Below are 26,685 nucleotides of genomic sequence, written 5' to 3' on the forward strand. Positions count from 1 at the left end.
GGGTGTTCCATTTGCTTCTTGGATTTGAACATCCAGTTCTTTTCATAGGTTTGGGAAATTTCTAGGCTACTATATGTTTGAATATGTTCTCTGTTCCCTTTTCTCTCACTTTTCTGGTATACTCATTAATTTTATGTTGCTCTTCTGATGGTGTCAGATAGTTCTTTTATTTTTTTTTCACAAGTGTCTCTCCTTTCTACATCATTTCTAGATTTCTGTCTTCGATATCATTAATTCTTTCCTCCATCTGATCAGTTCTATTTTCTATGCTTGCTATTTCATTCTTCATCTCTTTTAGTGCTTCATCTCCGGAAATTCTATTTGGTTCTTTTTTAGGGTTTCAATATCCTTGGTAATGTATTCCTGTTGTTCATTGATTTTGTATCATAATTCTTTCCATTAGAATTTGCTTGCATCTCATTGAGTTTTTTCAGAAGTGCAATCTTGAATTCTCTGTCATTTAAATGGCATATTTCTATATCTTTAAGTCATTTCCCACTTGCCTCAAGAATAATCATAAGCAGCACTTGTGGCTGCAACTTATATCCTAAGATAACTCACAGATTACAGTCCTAACCTTACCCCCAAAGTTTACCTCAAAGTATCTTGCTTTTATTATTATATTCCCATCGCTCCATTATATTGATAGTTTTGGAAGCAAATTACATCATTCTATTTATAGCATTCTGTTTTTAATAGTGGTATTTCCATTTCCAAAATATAGTAATTTTCAATTGCAGAAAATGTCAAATCCTAGAAAACAGCATTCCTACATGTGATGTTAAATTAATGCTGGCAGCAAGCTGCACTTTTTTTTTTTCTAAACAGAAGGGTGAAGCTTAATTTTTGGAGATTTTTCATTTTCTTTTTGAACTGCCTTGACTCCTTAGTTGTTCATGGTGTTTGATAGACTATTTCTCCATTTAGGCATTAATGGGAATGTAATCTTTTTCTTTTTTTTAAAAATTTGTTACAGAGTGATTGCTCTTTAGCAGGTTGATAAGAATAGGTTTTTCTTTTGATTTCCAGTAGGTGGCACCCAAGCCTCCTACACTGCCCAAGCCTACTGGATAGCTGGTTTGATGTTAAGAATCCCCTTTTGTCCTGGAAATGTATATCTCCTCTGTGTCCATGTTGCCTAGGTCCCAGGGTTCCACCCCTGAGGAAGCATGTGAAGGGCAATGGGAGTCCGAGCCTCTTAAAAGTCCTTGAAGCCCTGGTACTGCTCCAGTTGTCAGGTGCAGTGCTCTGTTGCTTCCTTGTGAATCAGCCTGACTGGATTAGGGGTTCAGTGAATTGGAAGAGACTAGCTTTGGGTGTGACTGTTTTCTTTCCAGTGATACTGGCTCAGGCTTCAGCTGTTTTCTGTCTCTATCCCCCTCTCCTATCTCTGGGGCTGTAATGTAGGAAACACAGGCCTGGAACTTGCACCTCGGTGTGGATATTCTGGGAAAACCATCAGGAGGACCATGGGGGTGAGAAATGCTGTTTATTACTCACGAGGCAGGGAAGCTTCAGCAGCGGCCATTTGGAGCAGCAGGGAAAAAGCTGCTGCTAACCAAGTGCAAGCAGTTTTTTTTTATGCACGCAAGCAGAGGGAGGAGTTATCTCATTGGGAGAGCAGCCACCTTCTCAGATGGATGAGAGCAAGATGTGCCGCTTGGTTACAGGAGCAGATAACTTCCATGGGAGTAACAGAAAAGGTCCTTGGGAGCAGGCACTGCTGAAAGCTCTTTGTGTTCTGCTGCCTTTGGCAGCTGGCTAGGCAGCTATCAGTCTTCTGAGTACATGGACGGGCTATGTTCTGAGTTAACCCTAAAGAGACAAGCTGCTATATATGTTTCAGTTCTGCTTTGCGATATACCCCGTGGGCTGAGGAAGGGCATACTCTGGGATGGTGGAGCATGGCAGTCAGGCTTGGTGACTCCCCTTTCTTCCTTGGCAAGACTGTTGCTGAGACACAGTTGTCACTCCTCCTCAGTCTTTGCCTTGCTTTCTACCGTGCTCCCTGGGTTCTGCTGGGTGGAATATGCTTATCCCTCAGGCAGGACTGTTCAGGGCTTCATGGAGTCAAGAAATTGTCACTTTGTTGTTTTTTTCCTCCCCCTCCCCCTACTGGGATCTCTGGGCTGCTTTCTGCAGTGCCTGGCTCTGTCTTTCTCTGCCCCCTCTCTCACGTGCCTGAATAGCCCACCTTTTGATGCCCTGATGCACAGATCTGTCTGATGTGCAGGTTGGATGTTATTTGTTGAGATGTGGGTGTTTAGCTCCTTTTAGTTTCAAGGGGAGATCAGGGGAGATCCCTTACGCCGCTATGCTTCTTATGTCAGGCTAGATTTTTATCTTTGATGTCATTAATTCTTTCCTTCATCTGGTCGGTTCTATTTCCTAACTTGCTAGTTCATTCATCTCTTTTATGAGTCCTTTTGCTCTGGAATTCAGTATTTGGTTCTTTTGTAAAGTTTCAGTCTCTTTGTAAACTACTCCTTTTGTTTGTTGATTTTATTTCTGCATTCATTGAATTTCTTTCTTTCTTTCTTTCTTTTTTTTGAAGCCTACTGCACCTGGTATTCCTAGGTGGTCTCCCATCCAAGTACTAACCAGGGCCAACCCTGCTTAGCTTCTTAGATCAGACGAGGTCAGGCATGTTCAGGGTGGCATAGCCATAGACATATTCATTGAATTTTCTGAGTTTTGTTATAGCTCATTTAATTTTTTCAGAACTGCAATCATGAATTCTCTGTAATTTAAATTATATATTTCCATATCTTTAAGTTTATTTTCTGGAGAAGATTAATTTTTATTCTGAATTGCCTTTTTACCTTGGTTATTTATGGTGTTTGATGGATTAGTTCTCTGGGCATTTCTGGTAATGAAATTTGGTTTTTTAAAGAGTGTTTAGTATTTCTCTATTTAGCAGGTTGATTCTGTTTTCCAGTAGGTGGCACTGAACTGCAAGTTTTAATTTTCTCTTGTACTGCTAAGACTTTGTGGATTTGTGCAGGGTGGTGGAAAGTATTCTATATTTCCTGGATGGTGGCTGTCCCCTCTGTGACTAGGTTGCCTTGGTCTTAGGGCAACTTCCCAAAAAAGAATGTGGTGAGCATTGGGGTCCCAAGGCCGTGAAATCCTAGCACTGCTTCCTGCAAATAGATGCTGCCAGCAGTACTTTGAGTTGTCTCAGATGCCTTTACTGGGCTTTGACGCTATAGGGATAGGAGTGAGGTGGGCTGGGAGAATCATCTAGATATCACTCAGATAGATAAGTACTTAATAAGTACCCATTTATTTGTATGTTTGTAGCTTTTTTCTGCTCTCAGTAATGGCAGCTTCCAGACCTCAGCTGCCACACCTCTGTATCATTGCCCCTGTCACTGGGATTAGCTGCAGTTTGCTCTTGCCAGCTCAGGAAAGAATGTTTCTACTTCTCTAGTTCTCAGGGTGATAGTGTGCTCTGAAACCTGACACTCCCTGCTACGGTTTCTGCTGGAGCCCACTGAGTGCTCTGGGAGGGTAACAGAGGTGGCTGAAGGTCTGGGGCTTTGTTTTTTGCCTGGTAATGATGGCTGCTACACCACAGCTGCTACACCTCTGTGCTCCATCCCTGCCCCTGTCACTGGGCTCACCCATAGTTAAGTGCTGATTACTCAGGCAGGAATGTTGATACTACCTCTCTGCTCTCTATGACTGCAGAGTGTACGTGCCATAACCTGATTCCTCTCCTGCTCCCGAGTCTGGCAGTGAGCTCTAGTCTTCATCTGTGGCACCTATCTCCATTCTTTCCCTGTCCCTCCTCCCTGGTTTGCTCTGATTTGCCCACCTTCAGATGTTGCAATGTGCAGATCTCTCAAATGTGTTTGTGTTGAGCAGGGAATCCTTTGTTGAATTATATAGCTGTCCAACTTGTAACTTAAAGGAGAGAGACCAGGAGGACAACTCACGTGCCTTGCTGCTTATGTCACACACAATTTTTTTTAACTTAAATGTCATATGCTCATAGGATTTCTTTATCTTAGACAGCCAATAACTTTAGTAGAATAGTCTCTGTTTTAATTACTATTATTTTTTTCTGTAATGCAGTGTACTTTTTAGCCTATTGTTTCAAACTTATAATTCAGGAAAGTTTTCTTGAAGTACATGTTTGATTTTTTTGGTCTATTCTGTTTACTTTAGGAACAGCAAATTTTGTGTAAGTTGATATTTCCACTTGTGTATTTTATTCTCTCATAACTATCTTGTCTTTTAAATTGTTTTCAAGATTTTTAAAGGATGATGACTCTTATATGCATAAGTGAATCTTATGAAAGTCCCTGAACAGATATTTAGTCACATTTAAGACACAGTTATTAACTTATTATTTTTTTATTTTTTCAGGTTCTCAAAATTCGTTTCTACAGATCGTATTTCCAGAGAAAATTCAAGCAAATACAAGTGATAATTCAGAAGCAGAAAATGTAAAAGATATTTTTCACAATGTTATATGAAATTTCTTACTTTTGTTACATAGCAATGAAATATGTCAGTCTTATTATAGTATGAATATAAATGTCCAGTATTACTTCTGATAAGGAATTTAAAGTATTGATGGTAAAAGCAAATACATAAATCAAAATATTCTATTTTTGTCTAACATTTGTCATTTCCTCTAGGTAAAACTATTAAAAGTTCAGATACAGCAAATAATGTGGAAGAATTAGGTACTTATCTGAGTCATATCTACATAATTCATATGAAGAGGAGGATAATTTCTCCAAAATGGATAAGGAGTCTGTTTAATTAAATCCTCCTTCCTTAATCTCTACCCTAGCACCTACCAGTTCTCAAAGAAAAGAAACCCTTTATTCTATTATTTTTGTTAGAAAGGAAGATACTTTATCTCATTCATCAATTTATTTAACAAACATTTCTCTGGACTTGTGAGCATAGCTATATGCTAACTATCTTAGGAGATAAAAAGAAATACAATGAATCAAGCCTTGTTTCTAGGTGGTCAATATTTTGATAACATTTTATTTTTAACACTATTACTGAGGTATAATTTGCACACCACAGAATTCACCCATTGTTAGTGTATACAACTCAATGATTAGTATATAAATAGAAGTATGTAAACATTACAACAATCCAATTTTGAACAGTTCTGTTGTCTTAAGAAGTTCCCTCATGCCTATTTGCAGTTCTATGCTTCCATTCTCAGCCCTTGGCAACTGCTGATTTGTTTTCTGTTTCTATAATTTTGCCTTTTCTAAGCATTTCATATAAATGGAAACATGTGATAGACTTTTTGCATGAGGCTTTTTTCTCTTAGGTTTATCCATTTATAGCACTTATCAATAGTTCATTAATTTTTATTTTAGTAGATTTTGTTTATAATTCACGAGTTGATAGAAATTGAATTGTTTTCAGATATTAGCTATAATGAATAATTCTGTTATGAACATTTATGTGTGGACATAAATTTTCCTTTCTCTTGGGTAGGTTCTTAGTGAAATTGCAGTGTCATATGGTAAGTTTGTGCTTAACATTTAAAGAAACTGCCAAACTGTTTTTCGTAGTGACTGTACTATTTTATACTTCCCATCAGCAATATATGAGGATTCCAGTTTTTTTACTTGTTAGCACTTGATGTTGTCTGTCCTTTTTGCTTAAAGTTATTCTAGTGGGTGTGTAGTGTTTTCCATTGTGGCTTTAATTTGAATTACTCTTATGAAAGATGATGTTGAACATCTTTCATAAGCCTCTTAGCCATTTACACATCTTTTTTGTGAAATGTTTATTCAACTCATTTATTCCTTTTTAAATTGAGTTGTTTTATTTTCAAATTATAAGGCTTCATTATATATTCTAGATACAAATTCTTTATCTAATATATGATTTACAGTTATTTTCTCCCAATTCGTGTCCTGACTTATTGTTTTCTCATTGGCATTTTTTGAAGCGTAGACATTTTCAATTTTAATGATGTACAGTTTATCAAATTTTCTTTTTATAAATTTTGTTTTCAAGGAGCTATGTTATGGACTGAATTGTGTACCCTTGCCCCAAATTCATATGTTAAAGCCCTAATCCCCAAAGTGACTGTATTTGGAGATAAGACCTTTAGGAGATAAAGTTAAATGCATTCATAAGAGTGGGGCCCTAATCTGATAGGCCCTGTCTTATAAGAAGAGGCAGAAACCTCAGATTTCTCTTTCTCACCACCTGCACACAAAAAAGGTAATGAGAGGACTCAATGAATATATGGCCCTCTAAAAGCCATGAAGAGAGATCTCACCAGAAACTAACCCTGCTGGTACCTTAGTCTTGGACTTCTAGCCTTCAGAAGAGTGAGAAAACAAATTTCTGCTGTTTAAGCCACTCAATCTGTGGTATTTTGTTAAGGCAGCCTAAGCTGACATACAGATTTTGTTTCTGTGAAGTTGGGTGTGGCCGTAACAAATACATAAAAATGTAGAAGTGGCTTTGAAATTGGGTGATAGGTAGAGGCTGGAAGGTTTTTTTTTTTTCTTTTTAATGTATATTTTTAATTTTCCAAGTACAATTGACATACGATATTATTTAAGTTTCAGGTATACAACATAGTGATCAGACATCCATATAACTTACAGTGATAACCTCAGAAAATCTAGTACACATTTGACACGATATATAGTTATTACAGTATTAATGGCTATATTACCTATGCTATATTTTACACCCCATGACTATTTTGTAACTTCCAATTTATACCTCTTAATCCCTTCCCTTCTTTCACCCATCCTCCAGCCCCTTTTCCACCTAGTAGTTGTCAAAATATTCTCTGTATCTGTGAGTACTTCCATTTTATTTATTCATTTATTTTGTTTCTTAGATTCCACATATGAGATCATATGATATTTGTTTTTCTCTTTCAGACTTATTTCACTCAGCATAATACCTTCTATGTATTTTCATGTTGTTGCAAGATTTCATTCATTTTTTATGGCTGAGTAATATTCCATTATATATGTGTACCACTTTTTCTTTATTCATTCATCTATTGATGAACACTTAGGTTGCTTTCATATCTTGGCTATTGTAAATAATGCTGCAATGAACATATGGCTACATATGTCTTTTTGAATTAGTGTTTTTGGTTTCCTCAGATAAATACCCAGAAGTGTAATTGCTGTGTCCTTCTTTGTCTCTCGCTATAGCCTTTGTTTTAAAGTCTATTTTGTCTAATATACGTATTGCTATTGCAGCTTATATATTTATTTTTGGTTCCATTTTCATGAAATATCTTTTCATTCCTTTATTTTCAGTCTGTGTGTGTCTTATGAGCTGAGTGAGTCTATTGTAAGCAGCATATGTAAGGGTATTATTTCCCTATTTATTCAGCCACCCTGTGCCTTTTGATTAGAACATTTAATTCATTTACATTTAAAGTAATTGTTGGTAGAAATGTAGTTATTGTCATTTTATTATTTATACTTTTTATCTTTTTATCCCTTAAAGAAGTTCCTTTAACATTTCTTGTGATACTGGCTTGGTGGTGATGAATTTCTTTAGCTTTTTCTTTTCTAGGAAACTTTTTATCTCTCCTTCGATTTTAAATGATAGCTTTGCTAGGTAGAGTAATCTTGGTTGTAAGTCTTTACTATTCATCACTTCGAGTACATCATGCCATCCTTTCGGCCTGCAAATTCTCTGTTGAGAAATCAGCTGACAGTCTTATGGGAGCTCCCTTGTATGTAACTAACTACTTTTCTCTTGCTACTTTTAAGATTCACTCTTCGTCTTTAAACTTTGACATCTTAATTATGATGTGTCTTGGTGTGTGCCTCTTTGGGTTCATCATGTTTGGGACTCTATGCTTCCTGAGTTTGCATGCTCATTTCCATTGCCAGGTTAGGGAAATTTTCCATCATTATTTCTTTGAATAGGTTTTTAATTTCTTTCTCTCTTTTCTCCTTCTGGTACCCCTATGCTGCGAATGTTGGTGTGCTTGATTTTGTTCCAGATGTCCCTTAAACTATCCTCATTTTTTTAGATTCTTCTTTTCTTTTTGCTATTCCAATTGTGTGTTTTCTGTAACCTTGTCTCACAAATTGTTGACTTGATCCTCTTCTTTAATCTGATGTTGATTCCTTATAGTGTATTTTTCATTTTAGTTATTGTATTCTTCATTTTTGACTTTTTTATGGTTTCTATGTCCTTTTTTATGCTTGCTATTTCTCTTTTGAAATTCCAACTAAATTTCTTGAGCATTTATATCACCAGTGTTTTGGACTCTGTTTCTGGTATATGCTTGCCTCAGTTTCATTTTATTTTTTGGAGGGGAGGGATTGTTCTTTATTTGTGACATGTTTCTTTGTTTTCTCATTCTGACTGCCTCTCTGTGTTTGTTTCTATGTATTAGGTAGATCTCCTATGTCTCCCTTCAGTACTGAGTCTGGGTTAGCTCACCAAAAGGCCCAGGATATCTTGAGTCCTGCCACTCCCTGCTGCTCAGATGATGAAAGTGTTGTAGCTACCAGCCCCCGATAGACACATGGACCACCAGAAATCAATGAGTTATAGGAAACACACTCTTTATTCAGCCAGCTGGGTCTGCCAGGGGTACGCAAACCCCAAATTAAGCAGTCCCAAAATTTAGAGGTACAGGTTTTTAAGCCCTAAACCCCATTCTTCATCCTGTTTGAACACACAAGCCTATTTTTCTTCTTTTTACTAACTGTCAACCCACAGGTCGGTTGTGCAAGTGGAGGGTACAGAAGCAGAAAGCTTATTGTTAGAGCGTTATGTTCCCATGGGCGATAGTCTCTGTTCCCATGGGCGATAGCCAAGCAGTAATTTTCCAGCCAGAACAAAAGAGCCTTGGGCAGTATGCTACTTGGGTGAGATGGGATCTCAAGTAGTCACCAGGGTTGGGCCAGTGATGCTCACCAACTTAATGCAGATTCAGGTTTGGTGCCAGTGCTGAGCCTAGTGCCACTCAGAAAAAGGCTCAGAGTACACCAAGACCAGTAGCTGTCATCCTAGAGCCTCTGGAACACCAAGAGTTGTCCAAGAAAGACTGCAGCACAGTCTGGGGCTTGCCGCCTGCCACCGAAATTACCTTCAGCAGTGCATCAGTTGAGTGGGGCAGGGTCTAAAGGAGTCTCCAGGATAGAGTGAGTGTATTTTGCCAAGTCAATGCAGATTCAGATTTGGCCTATGCAAGAAGGGCTCAACACAAGAAAGATGGCACCTACGCATAGACTGCACAGGAGGGCTCAACACAAGAACAATGGGAGCTGTTCCTCCAAGCCCTTGCCCTGTAGCGACATAAGTCAGTCTCTTCCTGTATGTCTCTGGCACCTCCTAAGCTGCTATTCTTCTGCTGGAGCCCAGCACAAGTGCCTGGAAGTGAGAGAGTCTGTATTCAGGCCCTTTAAGAGGATGTTTGGGTTTCTAGCAATCTTCTGTCTCACCCCGATGGACAGAACCCCCACTGTTTTTCACAGCTAGATGTTGTGGGGTTTCTCTTCCCCATACTGGTACTCTGGGCTGGGCAACCCACTGTGGGGCTGGGACTCCTTGCTCCTCAGGGGGGACCTCCACAGATGAGATATTCCTTCTGATTTTCAAATGCTACATAGGGGTGTGGGTCCAGCCTGTTTTGCATCTCTGCCCCTTCTACCAGTCTCAATGTGGCTGCTTCTTTATATCTTTAGTTATAGGACTTCTGTTCAGCTAGTCTTTGGATGGTTTTCCAGATTGATTGTTCTATAATTTAGTTGTAATTTTAATGTTATCATGGGAGGAGGCAAACAGCATTTACCTACTCTGCCATCTTGAATTCTTCTTGAATTTTGTCACAGTTTTATAGGTAATTGTGCTTACTGAGGCTTTCCATTAAGTTTGGGCTTTACTCTTTTTGAAAATATTGATAATTTCTGTGTCCTAGTATTCTTAGAAATATCAGAACTCCCCTTTATTTTTCCTTCCCTAAACAGCTGATGATGTTTTACAGATATTCTGTAGGTTTTCTTGTTGTCTTTGATTTATATTCCTCTGCCCCCTACTCCTTCACAAATCTTTGGTTTGTGAAGATAATTTGATGAAGATTCTAGATACGGATTTTAAAAAAATGTTCTAGTTGCTTTATCTGATTTTAAAAGGTATTTGATGATTTAAAGTTTATGCTGTCATGATCTTGTCTTGCCTTTGTCTTTCCATTATAAAGGGGGTTTGTTTATCCCTTAAATTATTTTTCTATAGTTGATAATGTTGGTGTTTTACCCTGATCTATTGACTTGGTTCATTTCCCCCCATCATCTTGCTGCTGTGGGTGCAGCTACTAATGGCCCACTACAGTTTTCCTTGGAAGATTGCCTTGGGATATGGGATCTACCTCATCTAGAGTTTCAGGGACCAATGACTAAAAAGTTTGAGGATTCAATTTTCATGCCTCAAGGCAGGATAGGCTCTGTGGTACACTTCCTCTCCAGAGCTCCCTGTAAGATCAAGCTGAATCTAGACTTCGCTTGAAACTATCCATGTTTAACTTCTATTGCTTGCCAATTCTGCTTCCCTCACTCTCCCACAGGTTTCTTCTGAGAGCATTTCTTCATTAAGCACTTGCAAAATAATTCTCATTTAAACTCAGCTTCTTGTGAATTCAGCTAAGACAGTTGGTACCAGAAATGGGCTAGTTTTAGGAAGCCAATTCTAAGAATGGGATTCTAGAGTTAGATTACCCATCATTCAGATGGTAGTGAGTATTCTGTCATTGGTAACAGGTGGAATATTGGCAATTTCTAACATGAAGCAGTGAAATTATTAAGATTTTCAGTTGTAGTAAACTGTGATGGTAAGTAGATGGAATAGATGTACTGGCTAGTGCAGTGGATCATGTGGTTGACAGTTACAGGGGAAATGGTACTTATGAGGATTGTGAAATTGATGGCTATTGATCAGTATCATTAATGCATTGAACAGAGGAAATTATAAGCTCACGCTACTTAATTATTAATTTAAAGTGAAGTGTGAATGTCAGAGGATCTGCTTGGCAGTGAGCCTCATCTCTTATAGCTAGAAGACTTATGTTATTGAACACCCAAGTGTTAGTTGTAATAATTTCAGAACTTCAGGGGTAAGTGCTATTGATTTGGCTGATGAGTTTTCAGCGTCTCAGGAAGGAGATCAAAAGAGGTTAACATTTTCCTGAGATTGAAAACTGTTTAAATTCATGATTTCACCATATTAATCCTTCTGTTCTCTGTGATAATATAGTCAAACAGATGTGGATCATCTGGATATTCCATAGAACATCATGTTGGTTCAGTATACCAATTACATGAAGTTAATTAAATCTTAAAAAAATTGGCAGGTATTCCAGTTGCCCTAGTAAAACATATGCCCCCACAGAGTGTGAGAGATGTACCCTATTCAGGCACTTGATCCATTATGACATTTTTAAAGGTCTAATGACCAGTAGCATGTTGCCACATTCCTTCCAAAATAAAGAATAAATAGTTGCACTTGTTCTTTCTATCACTAAGAAAGCCACAGTACTTGATAGGCCTCTTTTGGTTTTGTAGGCAGCATAATTTGCCCTTAGCTACTACCCTAATTAATTTATTGAATGGTTTAGAAGACTGCCAGTTTCAAGGGGAGTCCAAAGTAAGAAAGCTCTCTATCAGATCCAGGTTTCAGTATTGGCATCCCTGCTGCTTGGGCTGTATGAACCAGCAGACTCCTTGGCTCTAGAAGTATTTATGGTATAATAGATGCTGTATAGATTATCAGGCAAGCCCCAATAGTAGGGTTCTGGTACAGAATTTTGGGTTTCTGGAGCTAGGCCATATTGTCTTCATCAGAGAACTATACACCATTCAAAAAAACAGCTCCTTGTATGCTGCTGATCTTTGACAGGGACTGAGAACCTGACCATGAGATAGTAAATAACTGTGCAACCAGAACTACCTATCACAGACAGATGTTATTAGATTCGCCAGCTCATAAAGTTGGCTGGGCCCAAGGGCAATACATCTGAGACTGAGACTGAGTAGGTATAGAGGGCACAGGTAAGTTGCATGACTAGGTCTTCATATTATCCCCTATTATGGCATAAATGATACTAAGCCACAGATAATGCTATCGTCACTTGAGGAGATCAACCTATGGACACATGAGGGGTCCTTATAAACATGCAATGAAAGGAGAAAATATAAACTGAGCTTTGCTCATTAATGAGTTAGCTTGGTACATTGGTGCAAACCAAAACTGGATTGTTATGTCACTCCCCCTCCAATCAGCATTGGCCTTAAAGACAGTCGATGGGGAAATCCTCCCAGGGGGAGAGCCTCAGGTAGTACATCTAGAATCTATTTTGTTTTGCAAAGTAGGCCAAGATAAAAACATACATGGACTCACAGGCTGTGATGATGGTTTAGCTGTTTTGTTAGGTCCTGGAAGGAGCAAGACTGGAAGATTAGATTGGAGAATCTGGGGAAAAGGCATGTAAATGTACTTATGACAGTCGGTAAAAATGGCGGAGATCTTGTGTTGCATGTTAATGGATATCTGATAGCACCTACTATAGAAGAGTCATAAAACAAACAAGTGGATGGATGATGCATCCATTAGATGAGAGTCAGCCTCTGTCCTCAGCTGCCCCAAATGGACTCATGAATGAAATAGCTGTGGAGGTGGAAGGAAGCTTTGCATGGGTTGAACAGTTTAGGCTCTCTTTCAGTGAAGTGATAGTTACTGCTACTTGTGAATGTCTGACCTATTAGCAATAGAGATTGATACTAAGCCACAGATAATGCTATCGTCACTTGAGGAGATCAACAATATATTTGTTAAAATGTTAATTACATTAGACTCTTTTTATCTGGAAGGAGCAAGGGTTTGTGCTTACTGTTCTTAATACATATTTATGGATATGGACTTATTTTTCTTGCCCAAAGTAACTTGGCCAGAATCACTCTCTGAAGTGCATTGGCCAGCACTATTATCCAGGGTTTCACTGTATGTGTGATTTATGGACATGGGATAAGTCAAGATCTACTTTATGACAAATAAAAGATTTACTTTATGGCAAATAAAATGTGGCAGTGGGTACATGATCATAAGACCCACTGATTTCTGTCACATAAGGCACCATCCAGGAGCAGCCTTCCTGATAGATTAATGGATTGGCCTCTTAAATGCAGTGAAACTCTAGCTTGAAGATGGCAGTTATAAGGATGGGATACTATAGAGTGTAATCTGTACATTAAACAAATGAGTATTGCTCAGGGACCACAAAGTGACATAAGTGCCCCTGCCTGCCATCACTTTCAGTGAACAACTCAAGTATATTTTATTGCCTACAACCTTATGCTCTGAGGGTATAATGGTTCTGGATTCTTCTACTAGGGAACTAGTAAACCTCCCACAAACTTAAAACTACATCTGTCATATGGTTATTTTGGCTCTTTGTGATAGAACAAACCAAAAAAAAAAAAAAAAAAAAAAAAACTGCCATATTGGTAGGATAATTTACTGTGATCATCATGAAGAGTGCAGGGTGCAGCTGAATAATGGTAGGAACAGAGAGATAAGTGTTTGGCATGCAGGTGATCCAATGGAGTGTTTCTTAAAATTACCAGGGCAGTCTTTCAGTCAAAGACTAATTGATAATAGGGTACAAAAGCCCAGCTCCCTTGCCTTAAAGTGGGAAGAACTCTGAGGTTCAATTTATGCACTAGCGGTCTCCCAGGGGATAAGGCTAAGGCTAGAATTTGTATGAAATCATATCTACTTTAGTTTTATTTTACTCTCTACCTTGTTTTTCTCACTACCTTACAAGTTTCTCCTGAGAGTACTGCCTCAATAAAGCACTTATAAAAAAAGTATCTTTGTTTTAGACTCTACTTCTAGGGAACTAGTCCATAGTTTTTGTGAAACAGAAAAATGAATTGTCAATATAGATCACTGTAAATTCAGATAAATCTACTTCTGGGTCCCCAAATATTTAAAGATCTACAGGGATTACAGACCTTTACTAAAATATATTTTGTGAAGGTGGTTTTGGAACTATTTGAGTAGGTGTTCAGAAAAAGTGTTTACTGAAACTGTTATTCTGACATGTTGCAAATAACATTCTGGTAGACTTATTTGAGAAATTATATGGAGGAAGTTCCAGAAGGGACAGAATTTCTTAATCATCAAAAGTCTGTTGTTAGTTCTGAACAGACACTTCTAAGAAGATGTACAAATGGCTAACAGACGTGAAAAGATACTCAACTTCACTAGCTATTAGGGAAATGCAAATCAAAACCCCGTGTGAGGTGTGAGATACCACCTCACACCTGTTAGAATGGCTATTATTCTCCAGATAACAAGTACAAGACAAGTAACAAGTGTTGGAGAGGTTGTGGGGGAAAAGGAACCCTCATCTTCTGCTGGTGGGAATGTAAATTGGTACAGCTACTATGGAAAACAGTATGAAGGCTCCTCAAAAAATTAAGAATTACAATATGACTCAGCAATCCTTCTTCTCGGTATTTACCTCCAAATTTGAAAAACATTTATCTGTAAAGATATATGCACCCTGATGTTCATGGCAGCATTATTCATTGTGGCCAAGACATGGAAGCAACTGAAGTGCCCTTTGATTGGTGATCGGATAAAGTTGTGGTACGTATATACAATGGAATATTACTCAGCCATAAGAAAAGATGAAATACTGCCATTTGTGACAATATAGATGGATCTTGAGATTATCATGCTAAGCAAAATAAGCCAGACAGAAAAAGTTGAGAACCATAATATTTCAATCATAAGTGGAATATAAAACTGAAAAGAACAAACGAACAAAATGAACAAATAAACAAAAACTCATAGACGTGGACAACAGTTGAGTGGTTACCAGAGGGAAAGTGGGGAGGGGAAAGGAAACTAAGAGGGTCAAATATATGGTGACAGAAGAAATTTGTCTTTGGGTGGTGAACACACAATGCAATATACAATTGACATCAAATCGTACACTTGAAACCTATATAATTTTATTAACCAATTTTACCCCAATAAATTTAAAAAGTCTGTTGTTAAAAATTAAAACACAAATTTGCCAGTATTGTTTAGTAAATTCTTTTTGGCCTCCATTAATCAATCACTCTACTTTCTTTAAGGATCTAGCTAATTTTCTCTGTATAGCCTGAAAATAGAATGCATTTCACACTAACTCCCATAGTGAAAATATAGTTAAAGGAAATATATATGGTACACTAAAATCTTAATGATTATTAAATTTTTGTTTTAATAAAAATATTCATCCAAGAACTACTTAGAGGAACTTGCCCATTTGGTCTACTTTAAAAAGAGATAATGATGCTCTGGCATCTGTCTTTCAGTTATTATATCAGATCAGGTTCACTAAGGGACTGTTTTTTCACCAATGCAAATTTTAAAGCTAGGACATACTGTTACTTCAGTATCAGTGTCTTATGTTTGGTATTTCTGCCTTCTATCTACCATATACTTGTTTTATTTCTTTCTTCAATTTATTTCTTGTTTTGACTTATAAAAAATAAAAATTCTTGGGATGATTAGATTTACAGAAAAATTGCAAAAATACTAACAGGGTTCTCATATATGTTCAATCAGTTTCTTCTAAAACTAGCATCTTATATAACTATATTGATACATTACATTTGTCAAAACTAAGAAATTAACATTGATACATTCCTATTAACTAAACTACAGGTTTTATTTTGATTTTACCAGTTTTTCCACTAAAGTACTTTTTCTGTTCTAGGAGCGCATCCAGGTTACTACATTGCAGTTAGTTATTTCCCCCCAGTCTCCTTTGCCCTGTTTCTCAGTCTTTCCTTTCTTCTTTTTCATGATCTTGACAGTTTTAAAGAGTATTGTTCAGATATTTTGTATTACATCCATCAATTTGGAATTCTCCGATGTTTTCTCATGATTAGGCTGAAGTTATGAGTTTTAGGGAAGATTACAGTAGAAGTAAAGTGCTCTTTTCATTACATCATAGCATTGGGTACATGACCTCAACAACTTATCACCAGTGTTATTAACCTTCCTGTTGCATTTTTGCCTACTTATTAGACCTTTCAACAACCTGCCTTATTGTATTTATTTTTTATTTGTATAGTGTTATGGTTGCTTTTTATTATCACAGATCCTGGAAGGCTTATCTTTTTCTGTGTTTTGGTATTTGTGTCTTTTGGTTTTTATATGCTTTATAAAAATTTTCTTTTCTGTGATGCTCTAACTGTTGCTTTTCACATGTTCTCTTTTGTTGGATAAAATCTCATTACTCAGGTTCACTGACCTACTGATAGTATAATTTATTGCCATCCATATTTTAACTTGAGAATAGTAGTGATAGAGTCAAAAACAATACCAAATTTTAAAAATCTTCTGTTTAAAAATATAGGAAACAGAACACATTTAAAGAAAATGTTTAAAATAATTTTTGTGTTTAATAATATGTCACTTATGTAGACATATCTTACTATCCCATTGATGCCACCTAAATAGACATTATGGCATAGCACATAATCTCTTCTTTCAGAAGAGCTTATAATTCAATTACATATAGATTACTAAAACTGTATAAATCCTTCAATTGGACTTATTTTTGTGGAAATAGAATGAGTTATAATTGCTAAAATTTTTGATATAGATTTTAAATCACACATAGTCTGAGACATTTTAATTAAGACATTTTAAGCACTGTTTGGAGAAATTAATGTAAAATTGTTATTTTTGCTTATTCTATTACATTTGTCTTCATTCTCAGTTATTCTGTATTCTCTAGGAACAGATATCCTATATTATTCCAATAGATGAGAAACCATACACTGTACACCTTAAACAAAGGTAATATTTTTATTCTTTAGTTTTGGATTTCATTTTATTTATATGAATTTATTTACTTTTAATAAAAATGGACTATTAAAAATAATAAATGTAGTTGTTATTAAAATTTTTAGTTGTTTCATGATAGACAGATGGTCTTCTGTGAATTAATTAGATTTTTGGTCCTAATGTCTCAAGTAGTCTTTTGTGAATGGGGGGTGGGGGTGGCTAGGAACAGAAGCAATAGGCACTCACTTCCTGAAGATTAATCTCTGTGATCTTAAGTTGGTGGAACCAGCAGGATCTATATAATCAAGCCATGATGCCAAAATAAGAAACAAGTTTGTAATTGATTATATCAGTTAGTATTTGATTAAGGAGGCAGGTTCACCACTAGGGATATGGAATAAGAGATTTAATACAGAAATTAGATCATACGCTGAATGGGAAGTAGTGAATAGTTTATGGAAAATACTACTAGCTATGTATTATCATTCAGAGAATTGAGAAAATAGTTGAAATAACTTTTTGTAGGGTTTAGTTCTCTGATGGAAACCCTGTTGAGAAAAGCTAGCTTGAAAGTGACTTTTAAGAGGACTGTCTCAGTTAAATTTTAGGTTTAGACTACGTGGAATTAGGGAGAGGTGAATTGTGAGACAGCAAATGTAGTAAGTATAGAGAAATGTTCAAAAACATTGGACAGAGAAGAAAGAGTAGGCTCAGATAAATGTTTTCTAAGAAAGAAGAAAGTTTTTTTTTTTTTTGGCTGAGGGGAAGTTTCTTCAGGAGAGATGTGTAAGCAGGTGATTTCATTGTGTAAGATGCCAAGGAATGGCATTGAGTAAGAGTTAATCTACTCCTGTAGACAGAAGGGAAGAAAACTATGGCAAATGATAACATGAAGAACTTTTTAAGGTGTGTAAGAAGGAAAGTGGGAAAACTAACATTACATTTGAACATCTTTTCAGGACTTTGAACAGTGGTAAAAATATAGGGATGGTAGTATGGTAGTTGGATAGAGCATGTGTATATTTTTTTGGGAAGTCACATGCATAATGATATGACAGTGCAATGCCAATTATGCCATTGCAAATAACTTATATAAGAAATAATGAGAATCAGAACTATGACTGTATGAAGGTAGGGATTTTTTTTGAGATATACTGAAGTGGCAGGAAAAAGATTATCTAACATTAGATAACAGTAGTGGCAAAGATGTAGTGGAGCAGTGAAGGAGAAGAGGAACAGATCTGAGTAAGAGCAAATATGGGCTCATTTTTGGAGAGATTGTATGTGAAGTGCTTGTGGGCTATCCCAGCAGAAATGTCTAGTCTGAAATTAAATTTTGTTTGGAACATGAGAGAGAGGTGTAGCTTTGAAAGCTATCTTTTTATGTAGATATAAGTGAAAAACCAAAAGTGAACAAGATAAATCTATAGAGGTGGAGATGAATATTAAAGGTGAGAAGGAAAAACAACCCAGAAATGAATGCCATGGAAATATTTAAAGAAGAAGAAAGCATCCAGATGAAGGGATATATAGAAGGAGACAGAAAGGTATGAGGACAACTAGGGGGAAATGGTATGATTGAAGGCGAAGAATAGATGGTTTAAAGAAGAATGTGGTCAGCAGTATGAAGTGCCTTACAGTAGGTGGACCTGACAGTTAGTGGTCATTAGTAATCTATATGAGATGGATTTTAGTGGAGGATTCCCAGCGGAAGCTAGTCTGGGTGGTCTAATTACATCACATTGGATTGAGGAGTGAGCATGAGGTAAGGAAGCCTAACTAAAATAGCATAAGTACAAGGAAAGATACTAGGGAAGGTTTAACTTAGACTTATAGTTTTAGTACCTATGTTCAAATTTACATGACTTTCACACAATACTCTTCTACTTTATTATAAAGGTAGTATATATGCATGGTAGTTAAATTTAGAAAGAATGAAAGAACAGATAACTCTTATAATCCCACCTTCAGTTCATATCTTTGTAAATTTTAAAATGCTTTTGTCTTGTAGTCCCTTCTCATTATTTTCTTTAAAAGAGTTCTTTGAAGTAGGAAAATTATTTTGAGTAAATGTGTATTGCTTTGAATAAAAAATTAGATATATGTCAAAAGAAAATACTACCTTTGTCAGGGGTTGGCAAACGTTTTCTCTAAAAGTCCAGATAGTAAATATTTTTAGCTTTGAGGACCATTCTATTTCTGTCAAAATGACTCAGTTCTGCTGTTGTAGCAGAAAAGCAGCCATAGACCACACATAATTCAATGATCTGGCTGAGTTCCAATAAAATTTTATTTACATAACAAAGGTAGGTCAGATTTGGTCTGAGAGTGTTTGCTATATATGTTTTAAAGAATAACTTTTAAAGTTCTCTTACTTTTTTATGTTTAGATTTTTTTTAGCAGATAATTTCATGGTTTATTTGTATAATCAAGGATCTGTGAATTCTCATTCTTCAAATATTCAGGTAAGATTTAAGTTCTATATTTTATAGATTTTTTGTAGCATTTTTTAAAAGTTTATTGGGGTAACATTGGTTAATACAATTATATAATTTTCAGGTGTATATTATAACTTGACATCTATATATTCTGTTGTGTGATTACCACCCAGAGTCCAGTTTCCTTCAGCTACCATATATTTGATCCCCGTCTACCTCTCCCATCCTCCTCCACCCCACTAGTAACCACTAATCTATAGTCCTCTGGTAACCACTAGCCTATAGTCCATGTCCATGAATCTCTGTCTGTTTGTCCTGCTCATTTGTTGCTTTTAGGTTTATATCCCACATATAAGTGATATCATGTGATTTTTCAGTCTGGCTTATTTTGCTTAGCATGATTATCTTGAGGTCCATCCAGGTTGTCGCAAATGGCAGTATTTCATCTCTTCTTATGACTGATATTCCATTGTATATATGTACCACAGCCTCTTTAGCCGATCATCTATCGTAGGACACTTTGGTTGCTTCCATTCCCTGGCCACTGTGAATAGTACTGCTATGAACATCGGTGTGCAAATATCTTTTCAGATATGGGTTTTCAGTATTGGAGTAAATACCCAGTAGGATTGCTGGATCATACGGTAGATCATTTCTTAGTTTTTTGAGGAACCTCCATACTGTTTTCCATAGTGGATGTACCAATTTGCAGTCCCACCAGCTGTGTATGAGAGTTCCTTTTTCTTCACATCCTCTCCAACATTTGTTATTACTTGTTCTGTTGATTATAGCTATTCTAACAGGTATCTCATTGTGGTTTTGATTTGCATTTCCCTAATAGCTATTGATGTTGAGCATCTTTTCATATATTTGTTGGCCATTTGTATGTCCTCAAGGGAGAAGTGTCTGTTCAGATCCTCTGCCTATTTTTGATTGGATCATTTGTTTTTTTGTTGTTATTGAGTCGTATGATTTCTTTGTATATTTTGGATATTAGGCCCTTATCTGAGGTGTTGCTTGCAAATATATTTTCCCATTCAGATGGTTGTCTCTTTACCTTGTTGACAATTTCTTTTGCTGAGCAGAAGCTTTTTAGTTTGATGTAGCTTTTACTTCCCTTGCCTTTGAGGTCAAATTCGTAAAATCCTCTTTAAGTCTAAGGTCCTTGAGTTTAGTTCCTATGTTTTCTTCTATGCATTTTGTTGTTTCAGGTCTTACATTCAGGTTCTTAATCTATTTTGAATTAATTTTGGTGTGCGGTGATAGCCAACAGTCTCGTTTCATTCTTTTGCAGGTGGCCCTCCAATTTTCCCAGCACCATTTATTGAAGAGGCTTTCCTTTCTCCTTTGTATGTTTTTATCTTCTTTGTCATAAATTATTTGCCCGTATAAATATGGGTTTACTTTTTGACTCTTGATTCTGTTATACTGGTCTGTGCGTCTGTTTTGCTGCCAATACTATGCCATTTTGATTACTGTTGCTTTGTAGTATAATTTGAAGTCAGGCAGAGTGATGTCTCCAGCCTCGTTCTTTTTTCTCAGAATGACTTTGGCAATTCGGGGTCTTTTGTGCTTCCATACAAATCTAATGATTTTTTTTGTTGTTGTTCTATTTGTTTAAGAAATGCGAATGGGATTTTGATGGGGATTGCATTAAATCTGTATAATGCTTTAGGTAATATGGTCATTTTAACTATGTTGATTCTTCCAAACTAAGAACACGGAATATCTTTCCATTTCTTTGTATCTTCCTCAATTTCTTTTAATAGGGTCATGTAGTTTTCATTATATAGGTCTGTCACTTGTTTTGTTAAATTTATTCCTAGGTATTTTATTCTTTTTGTTGCAATTGCAAAAGGAATTATTTTTTCTACTTTTTTTTCTGATGCTTCATTATTAGAGTATAGGAGCACTATGGATTTTTGAACATTGATTTTGTATCCAGAGGCTTTACTGTATTTGCTTATTGTTTTTAGTAGTGTTCTTGTGGAGTCTTTAGGATTTTCTATATAGAGAATCATGTCATCCACAAATAGTGACAGTTTGACTTCTTTGTTTTCTATTTGGATGCCTTTTATATCTTTTTCTTGTCTGATTCCTCTCGCTAGGGCCTCCAATGTTATATTGAATAAGAGTGGAGATAGTGGAGAGCGTTGCCTTCTTCCTGATTTTAGCGGGAAGGTTTTAGTTTTTCACGATTAAGTATAATGTTGGCTGAGGGTTTGTCATATATGGCCTTTATTATGTTAAGGTACTTTTCTTCTATATCGATTTTGTTGAGTGTTTTGATCATAAATGGATGCTGTACTTGTCGAAGGCTTTTTCTGCATCTACTTATGACATCATATGATTCTTATTTTTTAATTTGTTTATGTGGTGTATTACATTAATCAATTTGTGTGTGCTGAACCATTCCTGAGCCTCTGGGATAAAGCCCACTTGATTGTGGTGTATAATCTTTTTAATATGTTGCTGTATTCGGTTTGCTAGTATCTTATTTATGATTTTTACATCTGTGTTCATGAGAGAGATTGATTGGTGTGTAGTTTTCTTTTTTGTGTTATCTTTACCAGGTTTTGGTATCAGAGTAATATTGGCCTTGTAAAATGAATTAGTAAGTATTGCCTCCTCTTCAATTTTTGGAAGAGTTTGAGGAGAATAGGTATTAAATCTTCTTTGAATGTTTAGTAGAATTCACTGATGAAGCCATGTGGTCCTGGAGTTTACTTTTTGGTAGGTTTTTAATGATTGTTTCAGTTTCCATACTGCTGATCGGTCTATTTAGATTTTCCAGATCTTCTTTATTCAGTCTAGGATGATTGTATTTTTCTAAGTACTGTTCCATTTCTTCTAGGTTATTAATTTTGGTGTTATATACTTTTTTATAGTATTCTTGCATGATCCTTTGTATTTCTGTGATGTCAGTCGTAATTTTCCCTCTTTCATTCCTAATTTTGTTTATTTGAATCCTTTGTCTTTTTTCTTATGTGAGTCTAGCCAGAGGTTTGTCAATTTTATTAACATTCTCAAAGAACCAGCTCCTTGATGTATTTATTTTTTCTATTGTTTTTTTTTTGTTGTTGTTGTTTTCAGTTTTATTTCTGCTATAATTTTGATGATATCTTTTCTTCTGCTGACTTTAGGCCTCGTTTGTTCTTCATCTTCTAGTTTTTTAAGATGAACTGTCAGATTGTTTATTTGGGCTCATTCTTGTTTTGGAGATAGACCTGTAATGATATGAACTTTCCTCTTATGACCGCTTTTGCCGTGTCCCAAAAGTTTTGATATGTTGTACTATCATTATCATTCGTTTCTATGTATCTCTTTATCTCTCTTTTTGTTTCTTTCCTGACCCAGTTATTCTTCAGAAGCATGTTGTTTAATCTCCATGTATTTGTGGTTCTTTCTGATTTCTTTTTGCAGTTGATCTCTAGTTTCAAAGCCTTATGATCAGAGAATATGGTTGGTATGATTTCAACCCTCTTATATTTGTTGAGGCTCTCCGTGTTCCAGTATGTGGTCGATTCTTGAGAATGTACCATGTGTACTAGAGAAGAACGTATAAGCAGCTGTTTTGGGATGGAAGGCTCTGTAAATGTCAATTATGTCCAGTTGGTCTACTGTGTCGTTTAAGGATGTTATTTCCTTACTGATTTTCTGTTTGTATGATCTGTCTATATCTAACAGTAGGTTATGTAGATCCCCTACTACGATCATGTTTTGGTGTGTTTCTCCCTTTAGTTCTGTTAGTAATTGCTTTACATATTTTAAGGCTCCCTGATTGAGAGCATAGATATTAATAAGTGTTATGTCTTCTTGGTGCATGATTCCCTCTATCATTATGAATTGTCCTTCAGTATCTTTCTTTATCTTTTTTATTTTGAAATTTATTTTGTTCGATATTAGTACCGTTACTCTCGCTTTTCTCTGAATGCCATTTGCTTGAAATATTATTTTGCACCCTTTCACTTTGAGTTTATATTTGTCTTTGGAGCTGAGATATGTCTCCTGGAGGCAGCATATGGTTGGGTTTTGTTTATTGATCCATTGTGCATCTCTGTGCCTTTTTATTGGTGAGTTCAGTCTTTTTCCATTTAGGGTAATTATTGAAATATGAGGTCTTCTTATAGCCACTTTATCTTTTGCCTTCTGGTGGCTCGGTGTTTCCATTGCTTCCTTGTCCTTGTGTTTCTGTTTTCTTTATTTTGGTTGGCTTTTGTGGGTTTTGCCTCTGGTTCTTCTTCTTGTATATTATATACGTCAGTTCTGAATCTTTGGCGTGTGGTTACTACTACAAATATGAAAAGGATAGTTATACAGTCATCTATTTTCTTCTGCATGTGCCTTATCTTCTTTCTCCTTTGTGAATTTGGATCTTTGAATCCTCCCCTTTCAGTCATTGTTATCTCAGTTTATTCCTATGTATGCTGAACATTCATTATTATCTTGCTATAGTGATTCTCTTCTTATTATTTAAGCTTATAATGCTCTGTTCTTGGTAAGGGGTGCACTACTCTGTTTCTATTTGCCTGATAGTCACTTTACTCCTAATTATGTATTTTTTTGTTTTAGGTGAACTGACTCCTTTCAGTATTTTCTGTAGTGCAGGCCTTGTTGTGGAGAATTCCTTCAATTTTTGTATGTCTGGAAAAGACTTAATTTCTCCATATCTAAAGGACAGCTTTGCTGGACACATTATTCTAGGCTGGTAATCCTTTCACTTAACAGTTTAAATATTTGATACCATTCCTTTTTGACTTGTAAGATTTGCACTGAGAACTCCGAGGATAATGTAATGGGTTTACCTTTATAAGTTACCATTTTTTTTCTCCCTGGCTGCCTGAGAATTCTATTTTTGTTGTTGATTTTTGATAACTTTAATACAATGTGTCTTGGTGAAGGCCTTTTTGGGTTGAGATAATTGGGTGTTTTGTTGATTTCTTGAATTCCAAGCTCCAGCTCCTTCCTTAGATTTGGGAAATTCTCATCCACTACTTGTCTGAAAATGCTTTCTAGTCTTTGATCCTTTTCCTCACCTTCGGTAATGCCCATTATTCTTATGTTTCCTCTCCTGATGGTATCAGCTAGTTCTTGACGTTCTCTTTCATCATTTTTCATTCTTCGGTTTCTCTCTTCCTTCTGATTTATTTCTAGATTTCTGTCTTCAATATCACTGACCCTTTCCTTCATTTGGTCAACTCTATTTCCCATGCTTGCTGTTTCATTTTTCAACTCTTGCAGTGTGTTCTTCATCTCTAGAAATTCTATTTAGTTCCTTTTGTGGGAGTCAATCTCCTTGCTGTCCTCATCTAGTTGTTTTTTCATTCCTGGAATTGTTGATTTGAGTTGTTTTGGATATTATTGAGGTTTTTCAGAAGTACCATCCTGAATTCTCTGTCATTTAAGTTGCATATTTCTGTGTCTGTATGCTTGTGTTCTGGAGATTTTTTTCTTTCTTTCTGAGATGCTTGTCACCTTGGTTGTTCATGGTGTTTAATGAACTATTTCTCCACCTGGGAATTAATGGAAGTGTATTCTGTGTTTGTCCAGAAAGAAGATTTATTATATAAAGGTCTCTCTTTTGCACGTTGCAAAGAAGGCACTTTTCTTCTGGTTTCCAGTAGGTGACGTCTAAGCCTCTTGGATCCCTTCTCTATATAAAGCCTTAATAATGCCTTTTTAAATTTTCTTGTTGATATTTAATCACACTTGCTATTCTCATATTCAGTTCCTGTCAGTGTTAGTAGCAGTTTCAGTAGTGTTTGCTCAGATTCCCCTGTGGTTCTGTGGTGATCGGTCTTGGAGCGTATGGGGGGAGGGGCCTTCTGGGTTGGGAGTTGGGGGCTGTGGCTCAGCTTCAGTTTTGCAACTGGGGTCAGCATAAATCAGCTGTTGTTCCTCTGCAGTTTCGTCCCGCTTCACTGCTTTCTGCCCTGATGAGTGGGCCCTGGTGCTAGCTGCTAGAAGTTCTGGCACTTCCAGGCAGTCTGATCAGGCAAGTCACTGCACCTTCATCCCTCTCTCTCCTCCTGGAAGGAGCTCCCGTGGCTGTGAGAGGCAGCTTCTTTATTTCTCCCAGTCCACAGCCTTCTTCTTGCTCTTTCTTCTCCATCCCCTCTGATATCTCTTATGCGCAGATCCCATGCTCAGATGTGCTGTTGTGCAGTTTGGGTGTTTTTTGTTGAGTTTTAGATGTTCAGCTTATTGTTGTTTCAGGGGGAGATCTGAGGACATCTCTCACTCCACCATGTTTCTGTTTTACAGATTTTTAAAAACCTTTTTTTACACTGAATAAATGTTTTCCTAATACAGAAGTCTATTCATAGGGATGTAGTAAGGAATCCATTTATTGCTTCATTTCCCCCATTATTATGCTTTCTTGAAATCTTCGTAAATTAAAGACAAACTGGATGGATCGACTTAGCACCTTCCACTTTGCCTAGAACATAAGTACCATTTGATTAATTATTTATTTTTATTTTGTTGAATAAATGAATATAAATTAAAGAATAATAAAAGCAAACACCAACAAATTCGTAGATTGAATACCTTTTCTTTTTTATGCCTTATCCCATCCATCAAGAATCCTATTGAATCTATCCTTCAAATTATATATCCAGAATCCACCCTCTTCCTGTGTCTTCATTCACTGATACCACTCTTTTCCAAATAAGCTATATGAGATGGGTTTTAGTGGAGGAATCCCAGCAGAAGCTAGTCTGGGTGGTCTAGTTACATCACATCACCGTAAATTCTTGAATAATCTCCCTGTTTCCACACTTTGCCTATCCCCTCAGTCAATTCTCAGCACAAAAAACAGATAGATTCTCTTAAGATCTGGTCAGATCATGTCGCTTCTCTGCTCAGAACCCGCAATAGAATGACCACCTATTGCTTACAAAGTGAAAACCAAAGTCATTTCAGTATCCTACAGTCGTTATACAGTTTGGTCCTCTACCTGCCTGACCTAATTTCCTATTATTCTGTACCTTGCTCATCTGTTCCAACCACATTTATCTTTGCTATTTTTCAGTTATACCAGACATATTCTCTTTTCACAAACTTTAAACTTTGTATTTCTTCTGATCCAGGTGCTTGCTCTTTTCCAGTATACTCACATGTTTTTCTCTCTCATTTCCTTCATGTCTTTACTCAAAATCACTCCATTAGTCCTCAACTAACTCCTATTTTTAAATTGCTCTCTTAACCTTACTACTCTTTTACATTATCTGTTTTGTTTTTATCCACAATGATTATCAATATATGATGTTCCATATATTTATATCTATTTAATTTATTTTCTGTTTCTCCAATGCAATATAGTCTTCATGAAAGCAAGGCTTTTGGTCTGTTTTATTCACTGATATATCTCAAAGGCCTAGAATAATGCCTGGCACATAGTTAGTATGTAATA

At 36.4% G+C, this 26,685-nt stretch overlaps 1 protein-coding gene and 1 pseudogene across 1 annotated transcript in view; one reads left to right on the top strand and one right to left on the bottom strand.

The window, feature by feature from the left end:
• The window catches only part of LOC120595419 (disintegrin and metalloproteinase domain-containing protein 32-like), a 168,961-nt gene that overhangs the window by 7,676 nt on the left and 134,600 nt on the right, over positions 1–26,685 (top strand). The window contains exons 2-4 of the mRNA XM_039853518.1: positions 4,375–4,454; positions 16,784–16,845; positions 19,223–19,298. Of these exons, the coding sequence (XP_039709452.1) occupies positions 4,375–4,454; positions 16,784–16,845; positions 19,223–19,298 (218 nt within the window). The remainder of the gene's footprint in view (positions 1–4,374; positions 4,455–16,783; positions 16,846–19,222; positions 19,299–26,685) is intronic.
• Positions 2,553–2,671, bottom strand: LOC120595776 (uncharacterized; annotated as a pseudogene).

Source organism: Pteropus medius, unplaced genomic scaffold, assembly GCF_902729225.1.
Source record: "Pteropus medius unplaced genomic scaffold, Ma_sr-lr_union100, whole genome shotgun sequence".
NCBI classification, from domain to species: Eukaryota; Metazoa; Chordata; class Mammalia; order Chiroptera; family Pteropodidae; genus Pteropus; species Pteropus medius.